The sequence below is a fragment of the Canis lupus genome, chromosome 15, assembly GCF_003254725.2.
Source record: "Canis lupus dingo isolate Sandy chromosome 15, ASM325472v2, whole genome shotgun sequence".
In the NCBI taxonomy this organism is placed as follows: Eukaryota; Metazoa; Chordata; class Mammalia; order Carnivora; family Canidae; genus Canis; species Canis lupus.
Genome location: NC_064257.1, coordinates 33,224,357 through 33,241,350, shown reverse-complemented (window position 1 = coordinate 33,241,350; position 16,994 = coordinate 33,224,357). Strand labels below are relative to the sequence as shown.

Here is a 16,994-nt window from a genome sequence, read left to right as displayed (position 1 = left end):
AGCATTTGGAACCTTATTATGTGGGGTCTTGAATAGCAGGCCGAGGAATTTGGGCTTTATTTGGTTGTCAGTGGGATGAGGAGCATGAGGAATTTTTGAGAACCTACTCAAACATATTTTTAGATAAAGACTTGAACATGTGATTAGTGGTTTAGTCACAATTCTGTGATAAATAAAGAAGTTACACTGAAGACCTTCAAGTGATACCATTTATCTTCTTTCTTTAAGCATTCTTCCTTCAAAATATGTCTCATACACTTTTCATCATCTACACTGCTCCTGCTCTTAATTTAAGCTACTTTATTGGCCTTCGTAACGTTTTCCTTCTCTTGACCTCTTTAATCTGTTTTCCATGAAGAAGCAGAGGTATCTTTTTAAAACATGAAGGATATCACTTTGTCTGCTTACAGTGGCTTTGCATTACACTTTGAAATTAATCCAGATATCTTACTTTGGCTTGTGAGTTCTGCATGTAGCATCGCCCACACTGTGTCTTCAAACTCATCTCCTACCACTGTTAAGCTATGTTGATCTCCTTTTAGTTCCTCAAACACACCAATGCTCCAAGCACTTTCCTGCCTTAGGTCCTTTGCCCATGTTTTTTTTTTCTTAGTGTGCCCTTGACTTCGGTTCTTCAAAAGGCTGGCTCAGGTGTCATTTCATCAATAAAAACTTCAGGACTGCTCCATTTAAATAGCTTGTTTTCCATATATTTTGGACCCCTTTTTTATTTCAGCAGGCTTTTTTATTCTTCTTTATAACACTACATTGTATAATTAGTTTTTTGTTTACTTGCATGTTGTCTACCATTCCCCTTGGACTAATAACTCCTTAATGTGAGAAATTTATTTTATACTCTGTCAGCCTGTGTATTTAGGGCTTTCAGCAAATATTTATTAGAAGGATGGAAATAAATCTCACCTTAAACCTTTTTTTTTTTTTATATTCTTAAAGAGTATAGGCATGAACTGGGTTTATTTTGCTCTCTATTGTGTCCTTAGCACCGATTTCAGTAGTGACAAAGTAGATAGCTGGCAACTGTCAACAAAAGAAGACAAAGCAGCCTATATTCTTCATATTTGTGTCTATGAGCACAAATGTGTAAATAGCCATAGATGTGTAAATAATGATGTTACGTAATTTAAAATCAGATTGTCATCATTTTATTTTTTATTTATTTTTTATTTTTTAAAATTTATTATTTATGATAGTCACACACAGAGAAAGAGAGAGAGAGAGAGAGCGAGAGAGAGAGGCAGAGGTATAGGCAGAAGGAGAAGCAGGCTCCATGCACCAGGAGCCTGACATGGGATTCAATCCCGGGTCTCCAGGATCGCGCCCTGGGCCAAAGGCAGGCGCTAAACCGCTGCGCCACCCAGGGATCCCAGATTGTCATCATTTTAATTTTTAAAAATTATCTAACCTGCATCTTGAATAGCATAGTGGATTGATTGGTTGATTGATTGATTTAAATGTTTTATTTATTTATTTTGAGAGAGGGGGAGAACGAACATAGAGTGGCAAAAGGAGAGGGAGAAGCAGGCTCCCTGGAATCATGACCTGAGCCGAGGGCAGAGGCTTAACTGACTGAGCCACCCAGGCACCCCATGTGTTGATGGATTTTGTTAAGCACCAGCCCACCTTAGTTAATATTTGCATTTAGAATAGAGTTTGGCACTTAGTAGATATTGTTAGCAATATAATGAGTAAAGAATTATATATATAGGTGTACAAATTGAATTTATTATGGAGTATATACATATATATGTGTATCTCAAAATAGGGTAGACTATTCTATTAATAATTTCAGTGTTTACTATTTTTACTGTTGATTTAACCTCATTTTCTTTAACATGTTTACTCTACAATGGTATAGGCATCATTGTTTAAGTGATTTTTGGCCTGCTCCTACCCTTTGATGGCCTTTTTTGAGACTTTATAGTACATATCCCTTTTTCTCATCCCTTTAGTAAATCTTCACTTCAGAGCAATAGTGCTCTTTAATTTGGTTGGTTCTTGGTTCTGTCTGCACGTCAGAATTACCTGAGGAGATTTAAAAAATTAGCAATATCAAGGCCTCCCTTGGTCCAATTAAATCATAATCTCTTGTATAGTCCTGGGCACTGGCATATTCAGACGTTTCCCCTGTAATTAACTGTACTGTGCTGTTGAGCTTGAAAACTACTCCTTTTCAAAGTATTACTTTTTGGCAAGGGATTTCTAAAGTTTCCTGAAGCTGAACATCATCTGATTGTTGTTATGAAAACATGGATTTCTGGGCTTTAGCTTAAATGTATTAAATCTAATCTTACATGGAAGGAGTCTGATTATCTGTGTATTAACAATGATATCAGAAGATTCTTTTATTATTATTTTTTGGTGTGTGTACGACATAGTGATTTGGCAAAATCTGTATGTTAATGAATGCTCACCATGATAAGTGTAGTCACCATCTGGCACTCTACTGTTTTATTACGATATTATTGATTGCATTTGCTATGCTGTACTTTTCATCTCTCTGACTTATTTTATAACCAAAGTTTGTACCTCTTCATCAGCGGAGATTCTTATCCAGCAAGTTTAAGACGCTAGATGTGAGTGATGCCAGTTTGTAAGAGATCACACAGTCTAGGTGCTTGTAAAATGAGTTTACCTTGAAGGCCTCCTTTGCTTTTGCATATTAGAATTGTGCCTAATTGTTGTAGTGAGAAGGTTTGAAACTTACTTTATAGAGCTAATCCACTGCATTTTAAGAAGAGGCATAAGAAGAAAGATGTCAGAGTGCTGGCTAAGGACAAGATTAAAATAAATGCATTCTCTTAGACTTGTTTTAGTTAGATGAAAACATGTTTTATTTTAAAAATTAACTTTAGAGGGATCCCTGGGTGGCGCAGTGGTTTGGCGCCTGCCTTTGGCCCAGGGCGCGATCCTGGAGACCCGGGATCGAATCCCATATCAGGCTCCCGGTGCATGGAGCCTGCTTCTCCCTCTGCCTGTGTCTCTGCCTCTCTCTCTCTCTGTGACTATCATAAGTAAATAAATAAAAATTAAAAAAAAATTAACTTTAGAAAAAAATAAAATAAAAAAATTAACATTAGTTTTCTTTATTAAGGATAGAGTATATTCTAATAGCCACAGGTTGTTTCACAGCATAAGAGAATAGTGAGTGTCCACTTTTCTGATAGAACTTTGATCATGACCAAATATGAATTTTTATGGAGAAATATGCATGTGTAGCACATATAAGTATAAACATGACACATGTTAATATTTTCACATTTAACATGAATAGTTTTAATTGAAAGCAATTGTACAGGGTGTTATTAATTTTTAATTTTGCTGAGGCACATGCCTTTGCATGTGTTATAAGGCTGGTATGTAGGAACACTCTTAATGTGTAAGCCTTGCTAAATGTTTTGCAACTTTAAAAAATATCATACAGTTCATTTTCATTCTATATTCCCAGCACTCATGAAGTAATTTTTCTGAAATTAATACAAGCTTTTTTTCTTTTTTTAAATGGATCTACGATTTCTGGTACTATTAGAGAAAAATAAAGAATTTGAGAAAGTGATGGTTCTTAGCTCTAGGACAGATCTCTCCTTTAGTTTTAACGGGGTGGCAATTTTAAAGTTAATGAATGAAGCCACCTAATGGTTTTTTAAAAAATAGTCTTTCTTCTCCTTTATTTGGAAATTATGTGCCAGTTCAAGGATTTGGGATTGCTATATGCTCTATTCAATACTCAGATTTAGGAAGTAAATTGTGGTGGTACATAACTATGAAAAAACAATCACTTGAAATTAAAAAAAATACTGTGGAATAGGTGTGAGTGTGTTGATTGATTGATCGATATTTATTTATTTATTTATTTATTTATTTATTAATTAATTAATTATTTTTTAACTGGACTCATAACCCTGAAACCAAGACCTGGGCTGAGATCCAGAGTTGGAAGCTTAACCTGCTAAGCCACCCAGGTGCCCTGAGCATCTTGATTTTTAAATTTTATTTTATTATTATTTTATTATTATTATTTTATTTATTAGGTTCCTCAAATGCTTCTAACACCCAAGTCCAAATAAGAGCCTTTGGTTCACTGTAATTTTGTTGTTGTTGTTGTTGTTGTTGTTGTTGTTTAGAATAACAAAAAAACCCTAAAGCTGTGATGTTTAATCACAGTTTTATGTGATCCATCATAATTTATGTGATTAAAATTCAGTTGAATCTTAGGTTCCTCCAAAGTATATGAAAATTAAGATTTATACTTATATTGGTAAAAAGAAAACATTGTTTAGAAAGTAGGTAGGTGGTGGGGATCCCTGGGTGGCTCAGCGGTTTAGCGTCTGCCTTTGGCCCAGGGCGTGATCCTGGAGTCCCGGGATCGAGTCCCATGTCGGGCTCCCGGCATGGAGCCTGCTTCTCCCTCCTCCTGTGTCTCTGCCTCTCTCTCTCTCTCTCTCTCTCTCTCTCTCATGTCTATCATAAATAAATAAATAAATCTAAAAAAAAAGAAAGTAGGTAGGTAGTGTTAGTGATGTGGGGATGATGTATAGTATATATGTACTATACAAACTATTTTCTTTTTAAAAGTTACATAGCAAACTTCTGGAGACAGAACGTCAACTAGGTGAAGCTCATGGTAGGCTAAAGGAACAGAGACAACTTTCAAGTGAAAAATTGATGGATAAAGAACAACAAGTGGCTGATCTACAGCTCAAACTTTCTCGTTTAGAAGAACAGGTAAGCTAACACATCAAATGAGTTTATAGTAGTTTATTGATAGATTAGAGGCATCTTAAGTATTATTATGGTTCAGTTTTTTTCAAGAGCTTTAATTGGACATTTTTTTTAAACTTTAAATTGACATTTATTTTTCCTCACTACAAACATCTTACTTATTATTAACTGTATTAAGTCATTTTGCTGTGACTGTATTCTCTAAAGTTCTCAACTAAAATGTGTTATAAGAAGACTACTTTTTTAGCTTTAGGCAAGATAGATTCTGGGGATCAACCTTTTTGAGGCTGATGAAAGGGAGGAGTCTTCCTAACCAGTAAGAACAACTTCCCAATAAAACAGCTTAACAGGAACACAGTGAGGATCTTTAATGACACATATTGGGTGCATATAAATTTTGAGTTTACATTTAAGAATTTTCACTTTTACAATTTAAGCATAAAATTGAATGCTCTCCTAATTAAAGGTGTTGCCAAAAATGGTAACTATTGGTTAAAGTAAAAGTTATCATTGTTAAATTATTTCTTTTACTAGGATTGAACAAACATTGAGAATTAAAATCTGTAACTTCATCAATAGATTTTATTCTAGATTCAGAATCTTAGCTGTGGTAGATGACCCCATTATTTTCTAGTAAGCAGTGATAATGTTGTGGAAAAAAATAAAACTAATATTGATACTATGGTTTAGATTATTATTACAAAAAATCTGTATATAATCAATTCCTTGATCATATTAGTATACAAAAAGCATTAATAAACTAAATGCCAACCTGGGGAAAGAATTCTATTCTTAGGGTTAGAGTCTATTCCCAGAGAATGCTTTCATAATCATGAGATTAAGATTCTATAAGTAATAGATACTGCTTTTAAAGTTGATTTTATATATTGTCAGAATTTAGGTTTTTTTCTTCAGACTTGAGAATTTTGAGAATTAAAGTAATGCCAGATCTTTATGAATGATAGCATTATGCCTTTAAATTGTCAACTGACAGTCTACATTTTTTTTAAGTTGAAGGAAAAAGTAACAAATTCTACAGAATTGCAGCATCAATTAGATAAAATGAAGCAACAGCATCAAGAACAACAAGCTCTTCAGCAAAGCACTACAGCAAAACTTCGAGAAGCTCAGGTAAATATTAGCCTTTTAAACAGAAATTAACCAAATCATTATTCTTTTTTTGTGGTAAAACTGTATAATGCAAAAAACTTGATTGTGAATAGTTTTGATAGTTTTCAGTATCTGGATAATTCGAAACTCTGTTTCTTTCAATTGCTATTTTGAAATTTTCTATTTTAAAATTATAACTAGACTTATTATAAGTAGACATATTCATATAAAATATTTAAATTTTATTAAATTTCTTTACTAAATAAATTTACCTATTAAGTTTATTTAAATAAAATATATTTAAATTATGTATACAAAATAAATTATTACTTATTAGTTTAAAAATACCATATTTGAAAAATTTAAAAACTGCAAATAAAATTTCCTGATTTAGTTAGCCCAGTAAAAAAGAACATTTTGTGTTTTCTACAGTAGAACTTGATATTTATTTGTCCCATCTTTCCCTGCTTCAGAGCTATCATATGAACTTTGGAATTGTAGGTATAGAAAATATAAGAGATTGGGTTAAATTTATATAGATTCTATAGTGTACCTTAGAAGATTGAAAGAAGTAAAATTTTTGTTTTGTTACAGTGAGGGGAAGAGGGTACCCAAGTGTTTGAAATGAATTTGAATTTGATGTTCATTTATCCCTTCAGTCTTTCATTAATTCATTGAATATTACTTAGCTATATATGTCAGGCACTGGTAAGCACTGAAAATAAAGAGATGAGTAAGACACAGTGCCTGCCTTCTAGAAAATGGCAGTCTAATGATGTGCACACAGAAACAATGTTGGAATTTAAAGGAGGCTGTAAGTAACTTGTCTATCTTACCCTTCTGAGTTTGGAGAGTGGGATGGGAGTCAGATGGATAGAGATAAAAATATTGTACTCATTTACTTGTTATTTCATTTATTGGGTCACAAATGTGTATTCATGTCTACACTTGGCTAAGGAAATGATTTTGTGGATATGGCAGCAAATGAAATAGACAAAGCTATCTGCTCTCATGGAGTTTAGTGAGGGAGACAAAAGAAAAGCCAAGGTAAGTAGGCAAAATATGTAGTGTTAGATGGTGACAAGTGCTATGGAGATGCAAAAGGGACAGGGAGTAGAAAGAATCTGGGAGGCTGGAAGGGGTGCTGCAGTGTTAGATAAGATTGGCAGAGAAGATGAAAGGCCTGAAGAAAGGGGGGGTGTGAGACATGTGGATATCAGAGAGAGCACCAGTACATTAAAAGGCTGTAAGGCAGGAGCATGTTTAAGGAATATCAGGAAGCCAGTGACTAGAGTGGTATGAGTGATGAGAAAGGGGTATAAGTGATGAGACATAGGTAGAGGGAGAAGCAGGCTCCAGGACCCTGGGATCACGACCTGAGCTGAAGGCAGACACTCAACCACTGAGCCACTCAGGCACCCCCAAGTGTGCTTTTTTATAGTATACCCCAGAGTTAAATTTATTCATCTGGTCACAGACCAAGCTGAAAATGACAAGCTTTCAATAACTTTAGGCAGGTTGTCTCTTAGACTGAGGGGAGAGCAAGGGGTTGAGTTAAACATGCTTTAGTTCCTTATTCTAAACTTTCAGTTAGTTAAATTCTCATTCTCTGGGGAAGAATAAGAAAAGGATGGCAAAGAGGCCAGGCAAAGTGTTTCATTATGGAAACATTAAAAGTCCTAAAATTAATTAAAGAGATGTAATCAGTGTTGTTATAGATGAATATATGTATAGAAGATTACTATGGTAGCACAGAGGGCAGTTATCTGAGATAGAGTCTGGAAAAGAGCAATCATTGGAAACCTCTTAAAAGTGACAATTTGATTGCACTTTTGCAAAGGATGTGCAGATGGTTTCTGGGTCGTGAAGATGATGATAGTAAGGAGTATGTTCCAAATAGAAGTTAAAAGGACAAGGATACTAAAGCTGACATGAACTAAACTTTTAGGTTTTGCTGAAGCTTAAAATATAACTTAGAGATTAGTTAGAGTAGAGGCCAGAGCATTAGACATGAGTAAGTTTTATAGAAGGTCTTGGGCGACATTTATCTTTGAAGATAGAAAGGTATTGAAGGTCTCAAGATAGAACTGCTGTAGCCAGATTTGATTTTTAAATAGGTCATTGCTGTGTTTGTGTGAAAAGTAGATTTCAGAGGGAATATTCTGAAGCAGGAGTTCAGCCAAAAGACAAATATATGCAGTAGTTTAGATGAAAAATAATAATGTCCTTATTTCAAGCAATTGTTAAAAGATGTCATAGGGCAAATCTGAGTAATACTTGAGCAGAAAATAAGTAGGACTTAATAATTAGGGAATTATTAGTAGGGAATGAGAGAGAGAATGACTTCCAGATAGATAACACTGGGTACATGGTAAATGGAGGTGTCATCCACTGTGTGAGTGGATGTGAGACAGATGCCCATTTCATTGGCTAAAACTTCACCATGATAAGTTCAGGTTTGGACATGGTTGAGGAACCTATAGGATATATTTATTTAAAGCTTGGAGGAGAAAACCATGTTATATTTGTACATATAGCTGTGAGCTAATATATATACATATATATATGTATGTATTATATATATATGTATGTATTAGCTGTATATATATGTATGTATATATATATATAGCTGTGAGCTAATATATATATACATACATATATATGTGTGTGTGTGTGTATATATATATATGTATGTATGTATTAGCTGTGAGAAACATCAGTATATACGGAGTAAATGGAATTATTAGAATAGATATGATCATCCGGGGAGGGAGTGTAATGAGGAGAACAGATAACTGGTAACACAGAACTTCTGGGAAATACTAGCACCTAATGGCATGGATGAATGGAGGAAGAACAGCCCAAAGAAGGAGAATGATCAAAGTAATTAAGGAGAACCTGCAGAGTGGAAGTCAAAAGAGTGAGGAGAGTCAAAGGTTGGGAGTAATCAGCAGCTTCCAATGTGGATGTGTAGTGGGGATTGCCAAGTATGATAAGTGAAAAATGTCCATTAAACTGTAATTGTATGTTGTAAGTATATATTCTTATATGTTAATAAGTCATTGACCTTGTTAAACATAATTTAACAAGCTGCTTTTTGATGAGTAAATGAGAGATGGGGGAGTTGGAAAAGTGAATTTGAATTTCTTTTGAAATTTAAATATGAATTGTATAAAAACTGGGCAGAAATGAGTGGAGTTTGGTCTGGGAAGCGTTTTTGAAAAAAAGATACTCGGGGGATTCCTGGGTGGCTCAGTGGTTTCGCGCCTGCCTTTGGCCCAGGGCGCGATCCTGGAGTCCCGGGATCGAGTTCCGAGTCAGGCTCCCGGCATGGAGCCTGCTTCTCCCTCTGCCTGTGTCTCTGCCTCTCTCTCTCTCTCTCTCTCTCTCTCTCTCTATGTCTATCATAAATAAATAAAAATAAATCTTTAAAAAAAAAAGAAAAAAGAAAAAAAGATACTCGAACATGTTTATAGTCTAGGACAAAGGGACTGGTAGAGAGGGAATGGTTGAGCATATTGAAGGAAAGGTGACTGAAGTAATAATAAGGTATTGAAAAACTATGAAGTAAAAAAAAAAACTGTGAGGTAATAGGAACAATGGGTGGTGGTAAAATTTATCTTCTTTTGTAGGATATTCTTTGAAGTTTGAGAAAACAAATACGGATCTATCTACCTATTTTTATAGATAAGGGGATTGAAAATCAAGGCACATCACCCCTAAAACTTCACCCACCTCTCCCTTTCTTTTGGATAAAGATGGCGATGGTAATGGTTTAATGAAAGGCAGGCAGAGATTAAGAATCTGGAGAGAATTTTGAGGCTTTTAAGTAGTTACTGAGGCAAATATTTGAGAATGAGAACCTTAGTCAAGTGAGAGGATTGACAAGTATAATGGAGGTTGGACTCTAGAACGCTGTAGTGGCAGCAATCTTTGAAGATTTATGATTTTGCTCTAACAGTACTTGGAAATGTAGGTATGGAGTCAGCAGATTATAATATTATAGATTATAATATTGATCTAGGATTGGGCCTTTTTTTGGGTGGCTGTGTTGGGAATTTGGAGGTGAAAGCAATTGGAGAATGTTGAATAGCTAAGAGAATAGTTAAGGTTAGTCCATATCCATTATATTAGGTTCAGAAAGAGAAATGAGATGTAAGCTATATACACTAGAAGAAAATTGAGATCAATGTCTCTTTGACATTGAAGAACAGAAATGAGGTCATGAAGTTGGAACATGGTCAGGAAGTTGTGGCCATAGAGTAGGAGAGTTGAAATTTTTCATCTGGTACAATTTCAAGTGATTACAAGATCCTACGCGTGAGTGATTGAATAGGATGAGTAAAGGTCCAGGAATTAAGATGATATGAATATTTGAGGCTGTGCTCTTAATTCTCTATGTATTTTGTGTTTCCCAGGAAATTGGCAGAAATTGGGATTGAGAGAAAAACTAAATCAGGTCTCAAGTCTTCAGTGAATGAGGTAGGGGTTTATAGATGATAGCAACACAGAATAGAGGTTAGAATAAATGAGTGACATATTCCTCAAAGCAGCATGAAGTTTTTACATGATGGGGAGAGTTTTGGGGTGAAAAACCAGGAAGGAATCAATCTCTGTTGCTTGCCTAGCAGAATGGTCCTTATGTATCTGATAGTGTTAAGGAGGTATCATCATCTGTAAAGAGTGAACCAAATTTCACATCTGACTTGGAAATAGAGTGACTGTTTTGGAAAAAAGCTTAGGCCTGGAGCTGTGGTTCCAGATGATGAGTGGGATGTGGAAAAAGGGGTCATTAGTGGCAGGAGTTAGAGAATAAGAACAGAAAGGTTAGGGTGCCTTTCATCATTTTGTAATTGAAACTTAGGGAGATGAGAAACATGTTTGAAAGTGGTCTCAGATGGTGCAATACTGGTGCAAATTATTGAGAGTACCTGGTGGTTGCTGACTCTGTTTGAGCAAGATAGTGTGGTGTACTATAAGGTTTGCAGAGGGGCTTGTTAGGGCCTGATTCTAGGGAAAGGTTCTCTCTGGCTGTCTTAGAATGATTGGATCAAGCCAAAGGCTGTGGGTTAGATAGCTCCAGAATATTAATGGGCATTGTCTGGGTGCGGACTAATGCACCCTGCTCTGTGTAACATTTAGGCCCTTGGTAGAGTAAAAGAAGTGGTCCTTTGATATATTAATAGAAGAGCCCTATTGGAATATTGAAGTGAGCCTTCCTGAGTGTGTGTATTAGAGTGCAGTTCTTTATTTCTCACTTCATTCAACAAATATCTTAGAGCATATGTATCTTGGATACATCAATGAATAAAGCAGACAAACATCCTCACCTTGTGGAGCATACATTTTAGTGAGGGGGTGGAGGAAGACAAATAAAAATGAAAAATAAGTAAATTATTTAGTGTTTTAAAAGATGAGTGCTATGGATATGGAAAAAACATTCAGGAGAAGGAGTATTGGGAAAGGCTGGAATTTTATTTTATTTTTTTAAAGATTTATTTATTTTAGAGAAAGAGTGAACAGGTGCATGCATGAGTTAGGGGGAAGGGCAGAGGGTGAAGGAGAGAAGCAGACTTCCTGCTGAGCACAGCAATGTGGAGCTCAATCTCAAGACCCTGAGATCATGACCTGAGCCAAAATCAGGAATCAGATGCTTAACTGCTGAGCCACCCAGGCACCCCGAAAGGCTGCAATTTTAAATGTAATGGTTAGGGTAGGCCTGATTAAGTGACATTTGAACAAACATTTGAAGGAGAGGGGATGAGCCATGTGACTTTGTGGGAAAGGTATTCTTTCTAGATAGCAGAAACAGTGCAAAAAAAGGCCCTGAGGTGGGAGTGTGCCTGGTATGCTAAGGAATGAGGAGAGTCTCATAGGTCTGAAATGGGTTAAACAAGAATAATAGTGGGCAGTAGGACCGAATGTTAGAGTAAGAATGTGGCTAATTGAAGGTTTTTTTGTTGTTTTTTTTGTTTTTAGTTAAATTCTAGTTTATTATCAATAATACAGATTTATATTTTTAAATACATAGTTCTAATTATTTAAGTTTACCATGTTAAAATGTAATGAGCAACTAAAAAATGTAAGACTAAGAGTTTGAGTTGTAAAATGTATTATCATTTTGTTGAGGAATAATTTTTTAAGTTCTTTATCCTTAAGGTAGTAGTTTTCACTTCTTTACAGAATGATTTAGAACAAGTACTACGTCAAATTGGTGATAAAGACCAAAAGATCCAGAACCTTGAAGCCTTACTACAGAAAAGTAAAGAAAATATTTCCTTACTAGAAAAAGAAAGAGAAGATCTTTATGCAAAAATTCAGGCTGGTGAAGGAGAGACTGCTGTTCTTAACCAGTTACAAGAAAAAAACCACAACTTACAGGAACAAGTAAGCATGACAAATGATTCTGTTTCTAAAATTGGGTTTGTAAATCTTACTAAGTGCTTTATTTAAATGACTCTTCATTCTGGTAATTTTTAGTACTTTTTAAGTATTATTTTTTTTTGACAAATAACATCTCATTTACCTTAGAGGTAGTTGCTATTGTAGTAAAAGTAAGTTAGCATAATCTGACAAAGTTTCAGTTCATGTCCCAGCATGTAACTTTTTACCTGTGTGACCACAAGCAAATCATTTCACCTTGTCATCAGCTCATTAGAAAATTAGAGATGTTATTAACAGTGCATTCTTGCCTCATGGCATTTTGTGATGTTTTGAAAAAAGAATGAATAACAACGTATATTTATAAACTGAAAGTACTAATTGTTAGTTGTCACTATGTATTGGTTAATATGCAGGCTTACTAGTTACTTATATTTTGGTCATTATATGTCTGTGAAATACATAGCTAATAATAATTTTGGTAAGTTGCTTATATGTAGTTTAAGAGAAATTTACAAAATTTTACTTAATATATTTTCAAACTGAAAGAATTTATAGTTACTTTTTTGGAAGAATTGTCCAATAAGAGAGTTATAAGTATCTAAATGAGACCATTGTAAAACAAAACATCAATAGGTAATGGCACTTTTCTAATTCTTTTTAAGAGAATAAATAAAAACAAACCTATCTACTTGAGCTTCCTGCCTTGTTGGAGTAACAAATACCTATTTGGTCCTATCACCATAAATGACTAGAAAAGTAGGGAAAAAGTGTGTAAAACCACCGCTTCCAGATACTGTACAATAAGCAGTGTGGGGCTTTGATTCAGGAGAAGCAAGGGAAGTGAACCTTTTGACCATTCTAGTTTCTGACTTGGAGACATTTTCCAGACTGTGGTGCAGGTTGGGGGGTTCCAGGGAGCACAGCAGTCCCACTGCAGTCAGGGGTGAGAGACGAGTTCACAAAGGGTGGGGCACCTCACCTGTGCAGGACAGACTATCAGAGAGGGGTGGGGCCAGGGGAGAGAGCAGCCCCAGCAGTCTACTGAGGTATTCACTTGGGTCCTTAGCTGGCTGCAGCACTTTGCATTGGCACGGTGGGATTCCGTGAGGCTGGGCCGTGAGCAGTTACTAGGAAGCTGCAAACTGAGACGTGGTCAGGACTGGGAGATGCTCAGGTTCCAGCAAGGGAATAAAGACGTAGTTGAACACTTGGGGGACATTTAGTAAAACCCCAGAAATGTCACACCATAGGAAACTAAACTGCCCTAGGGTAAAAGCTAGTGTACACCTGGCCTAATAAAGCATAAGAACAAGCCTCAAAAGGATCCAGCTGAACCTCATGTATATTAACTGCCTGCTAGAACAAAATTAAGTATTTTTGAAAGACGACAACAAAATCAAGACTTGTTCCATAAATATCAAAAAATTGCTGACGTTCAAAGAAGAAGAAAACATATATGGCTCTTAAAATATGCTTATAAGGGAAAAATTATAATAATGGAAATAGAAGTAGAGATGATAAAAAAAGAATTAAATAGAAACGTATAATTGAAACTTCATTGGATGGGCTTAATAAATTAACCAAATAGAAAGCAGTAGAGAACATTAAGACAAACCATTGAAACTGTCCAAGATGAAGCACAGAGAGAAAAAAAGGCTGGACTAAAAAACAAAACAAAACAAAAAAAAAACCAAAAATCCAAAACAAAAAAACTATGCTTTAGTGACCTGTGGGACAGGATCATGTAATCTAGTATACATATAATTGATGTAACAGAAGGATGGGGAGGAGAAAAAGATTTATTGAAATGATGGCTGAAAAAAATTTCAGTTCGATTAAAAATAATGAACCCACAGAGTCAAGAAACTCAATGAACTCTAAGCAAGGTACACCAAAGAAACATCACATAAATTGGATTTCATCTAAATTAAAATTGCTTGCATTTCAAAAGTTATCATGATAAAAGTAAAAGCCAAGCACAGACTAAGAGAAAATATTTGCAAAACATATAACTGACAATTCAGAAATATTCAGAATATATAAGGAACTCATTATTTAGATCAGTGATTGGGACTAGAGATGAGTAGAGAGTACTGACTGCAAAGGGGCATAAGTAAACCTTTTGGGGTAATCGAAATGTTTTCCATCTGTGGCAATGGTTAAATGAGTGTATATATTTATTAAATCTCAAGCTGTGCGACTAAATTTGGTGAATTTTATTTCATGTGAATTATAGCTCTGTAGAGGTGGTTTTAAAAATAATAAAAATCTCTGAATTTGTTATAATTTTGAGTGCTTATTTTTGGAAAGATGTGAATAAATTAAAAAAAATATGAGATAACTTATCATAAAGCACTTTAATATTCTCATGGTCCTTAAATTTTTTTGTTTTGTTTTGTTTTTTAGTTCTTATTAAATCATTTGTGACCTTCATAATTAGAGTCTTGCTTATACGATAGGTAACTCAACTAACAGAGAAGCTGAAGAATCAGTCAGAAAGCCATAAACAAGCCCAGGAGAATTTGCATGACCAAGTACAAGAGCAGAAGGCACATCTTCGAGCTGCACAAGACCGTGTTCTTTCTTTAGAAACTAGTGTCAATGAATTGAATAGTCAATTAAATGAGAGCAAGGAGAAGGTCTCCCAGCTTGACATACAGGTAATGTTGAATTATGCAATTTAATGTGAGTTTGTCTGAATAAAACTTCTATTTAAGCCATCAAATATAAATTCTGTTTCTCTCTCCTTGTGTCTTTCTTTGTCCCTCATCTTCACCTCCCTCTCCCTCTTTCTACTTTACTTACTAGTGGAAAGACATTGGGAATAGGAATTAAATAAAGGTTGTGTTTAGACAGTTTGTTGAGCTTTTGTGTTTGCCTTTTTTGCTCTTTATGTTTTCTGGCAATCTAATCTGAAACCACCCGATCTTTTTTCTTTTCTTTCTTTCCTTTTTTTTTTTTTTTTTCATGAAATCCTTGTTTTTTGTTTTTGTTTTTTTTTAATTCAAGTCATTTTCTATTGTACCATTATATTTCTGTGTTAAAAACTTTTCGACTTTGATTTTTAGATTTTATTTTAAAGGTTTAATTAAAAAATCCCTTTTTATGTACTATTATATGATTTTAATATACATTCTTTCAGAGGCCAATATAGGTCTTGTTCAATGAATCAGTGATGATGGGATGGGAATTAAAGTATTTATTTTTCCATTCTTATTGTTGGTTTCTCATTCTATACTATAGTAGAGAAGGTTATAGAAACATTTCTAAGCCTTGATTTTATATTAGGAAAATAATTCAATTGGAAATAAGAAATATAAAATAATATAATAAGGGATACTTAATAACTTGGAAGAAGAGGATATATATTTGTAGATGAGTTGTATGTTAACCCAATATTTGGAGTCCAATTAGAGAGAGGGAGATGTGTTTTGGTGTCATGTAGGGGCATATATATCATCTTATATATCATGATAAACTTCATCATTTATGCAAACATTATTAGGAGTCTCTTTTCTCCTACTCATTCCTGTTTGAGGGATTATCACATACTTATTTTTCAATGTCTAAATCCTTACTTTTTTTTTTTTTTTTTTTTTGCCAAAGGACCTAGTTTTTAAAATAATTTAGTGACAGAAGCAATGTATATTCAAGCAAGGGGAAATCAAGAACTAAATATGAATTAAATGACTGGTCAATTTTGTTACAGATTAAAGCCAAAACTGAATTACTGCTATCAGCAGAAGCAGCAAAAACTGCTCAGAGAGCAGATCTTCAGAATCATTTGGACACAGCCCAAAATGCATTACAAGATAAACAGCAGGTAGGTAAACCTGATGCAGTTTCATCCGATAATGTAATGTTTTGTTAGATGAATTAATTGCATACATGTATAAAAGTGATTCTCAGTTTTATTAATGTCCTGATCAACTTGCTTTTTCCCTTTAATTTCTCCCTGATTTCAGAATCAGTTGAGTGTTGGATGCAGGAGTCAGACAGATGAAGATAAAAATTCATTTTTGTTTTTGATAAAGCTTAACTGGTGTGCACCTGTGGTTGGGCTTCTTAATATTATATTACTCTTTAGTATAGGCCATGGTGTGGAGCTGAAGTATCTACTCCTAATTGTTGAATTGTTGCATTCCATCAAGTGCCAATGATTGGGAAAGAGGGCCAGACTTTCACACCTGTTTTTAGTAGGTAATCTGGGCCATGACTTGGATATACTTACCACTTGGAAGCAGGAAAAGAGTACCACCATGTATTCCATTGCAGTAAGAGTTACTCTTTTACCTTGGGGGTAAGAATAAGGAGGGTTATAGGGAGTGCAGAAGTTACTTTTCTCAATACTGCTGATAAAATAAAAGCTTACTACTTTAGGGCCAAGATAAAAATACTGAAAGATATTTTTCATGTTTTACCAGACAGAAAGTTTTAAAATTTATACTTATTTTACAGGTAACACTGGTTGTTGGTCTAATTTTTTTTTTAAAGCAGTGTAGTAATATATTAAGTGAACAAACTAAAAACTTTGTTTTCTATATTTTACCCTAAGCTTTAATCCCATTTTGCTCCTTGGATGGAATGTTTACTCTTAAATTTTGTATGTATCATACCAGAGTTTTATAAGCATTGAATAAATACATGTGTATACGTTTATATATAAACACATACACACAACACACACACACACACTGCTATTTTTATGTACATAGAATTACTGTGTATGTATGTTCTATAACTTTACTCAAATTTTTGCT

General features: G+C 34.6%; 1 protein-coding gene across 5 annotated transcripts in view; it reads left to right on the top strand.

The window, feature by feature from the left end:
• The window catches only part of EEA1 (early endosome antigen 1), a 411,681-nt gene that overhangs the window by 356,804 nt on the left and 37,883 nt on the right, over positions 1 to 16,994 (top strand). For all 5 annotated transcript variants that reach the window (XM_049093901.1, XM_049093902.1, XM_025439553.3 and 2 more), the window contains 5 exons: positions 4,594 to 4,743; positions 5,752 to 5,871; positions 12,034 to 12,237; positions 14,694 to 14,894; positions 15,944 to 16,057. In XM_049093901.1, coding sequence (XP_048949858.1) covers positions 4,594 to 4,743; positions 5,752 to 5,871; positions 12,034 to 12,237; positions 14,694 to 14,894; positions 15,944 to 16,057 — 789 coding nt within the window. The remainder of the gene's footprint in view (positions 1 to 4,593; positions 4,744 to 5,751; positions 5,872 to 12,033; positions 12,238 to 14,693; positions 14,895 to 15,943; positions 16,058 to 16,994) is intronic.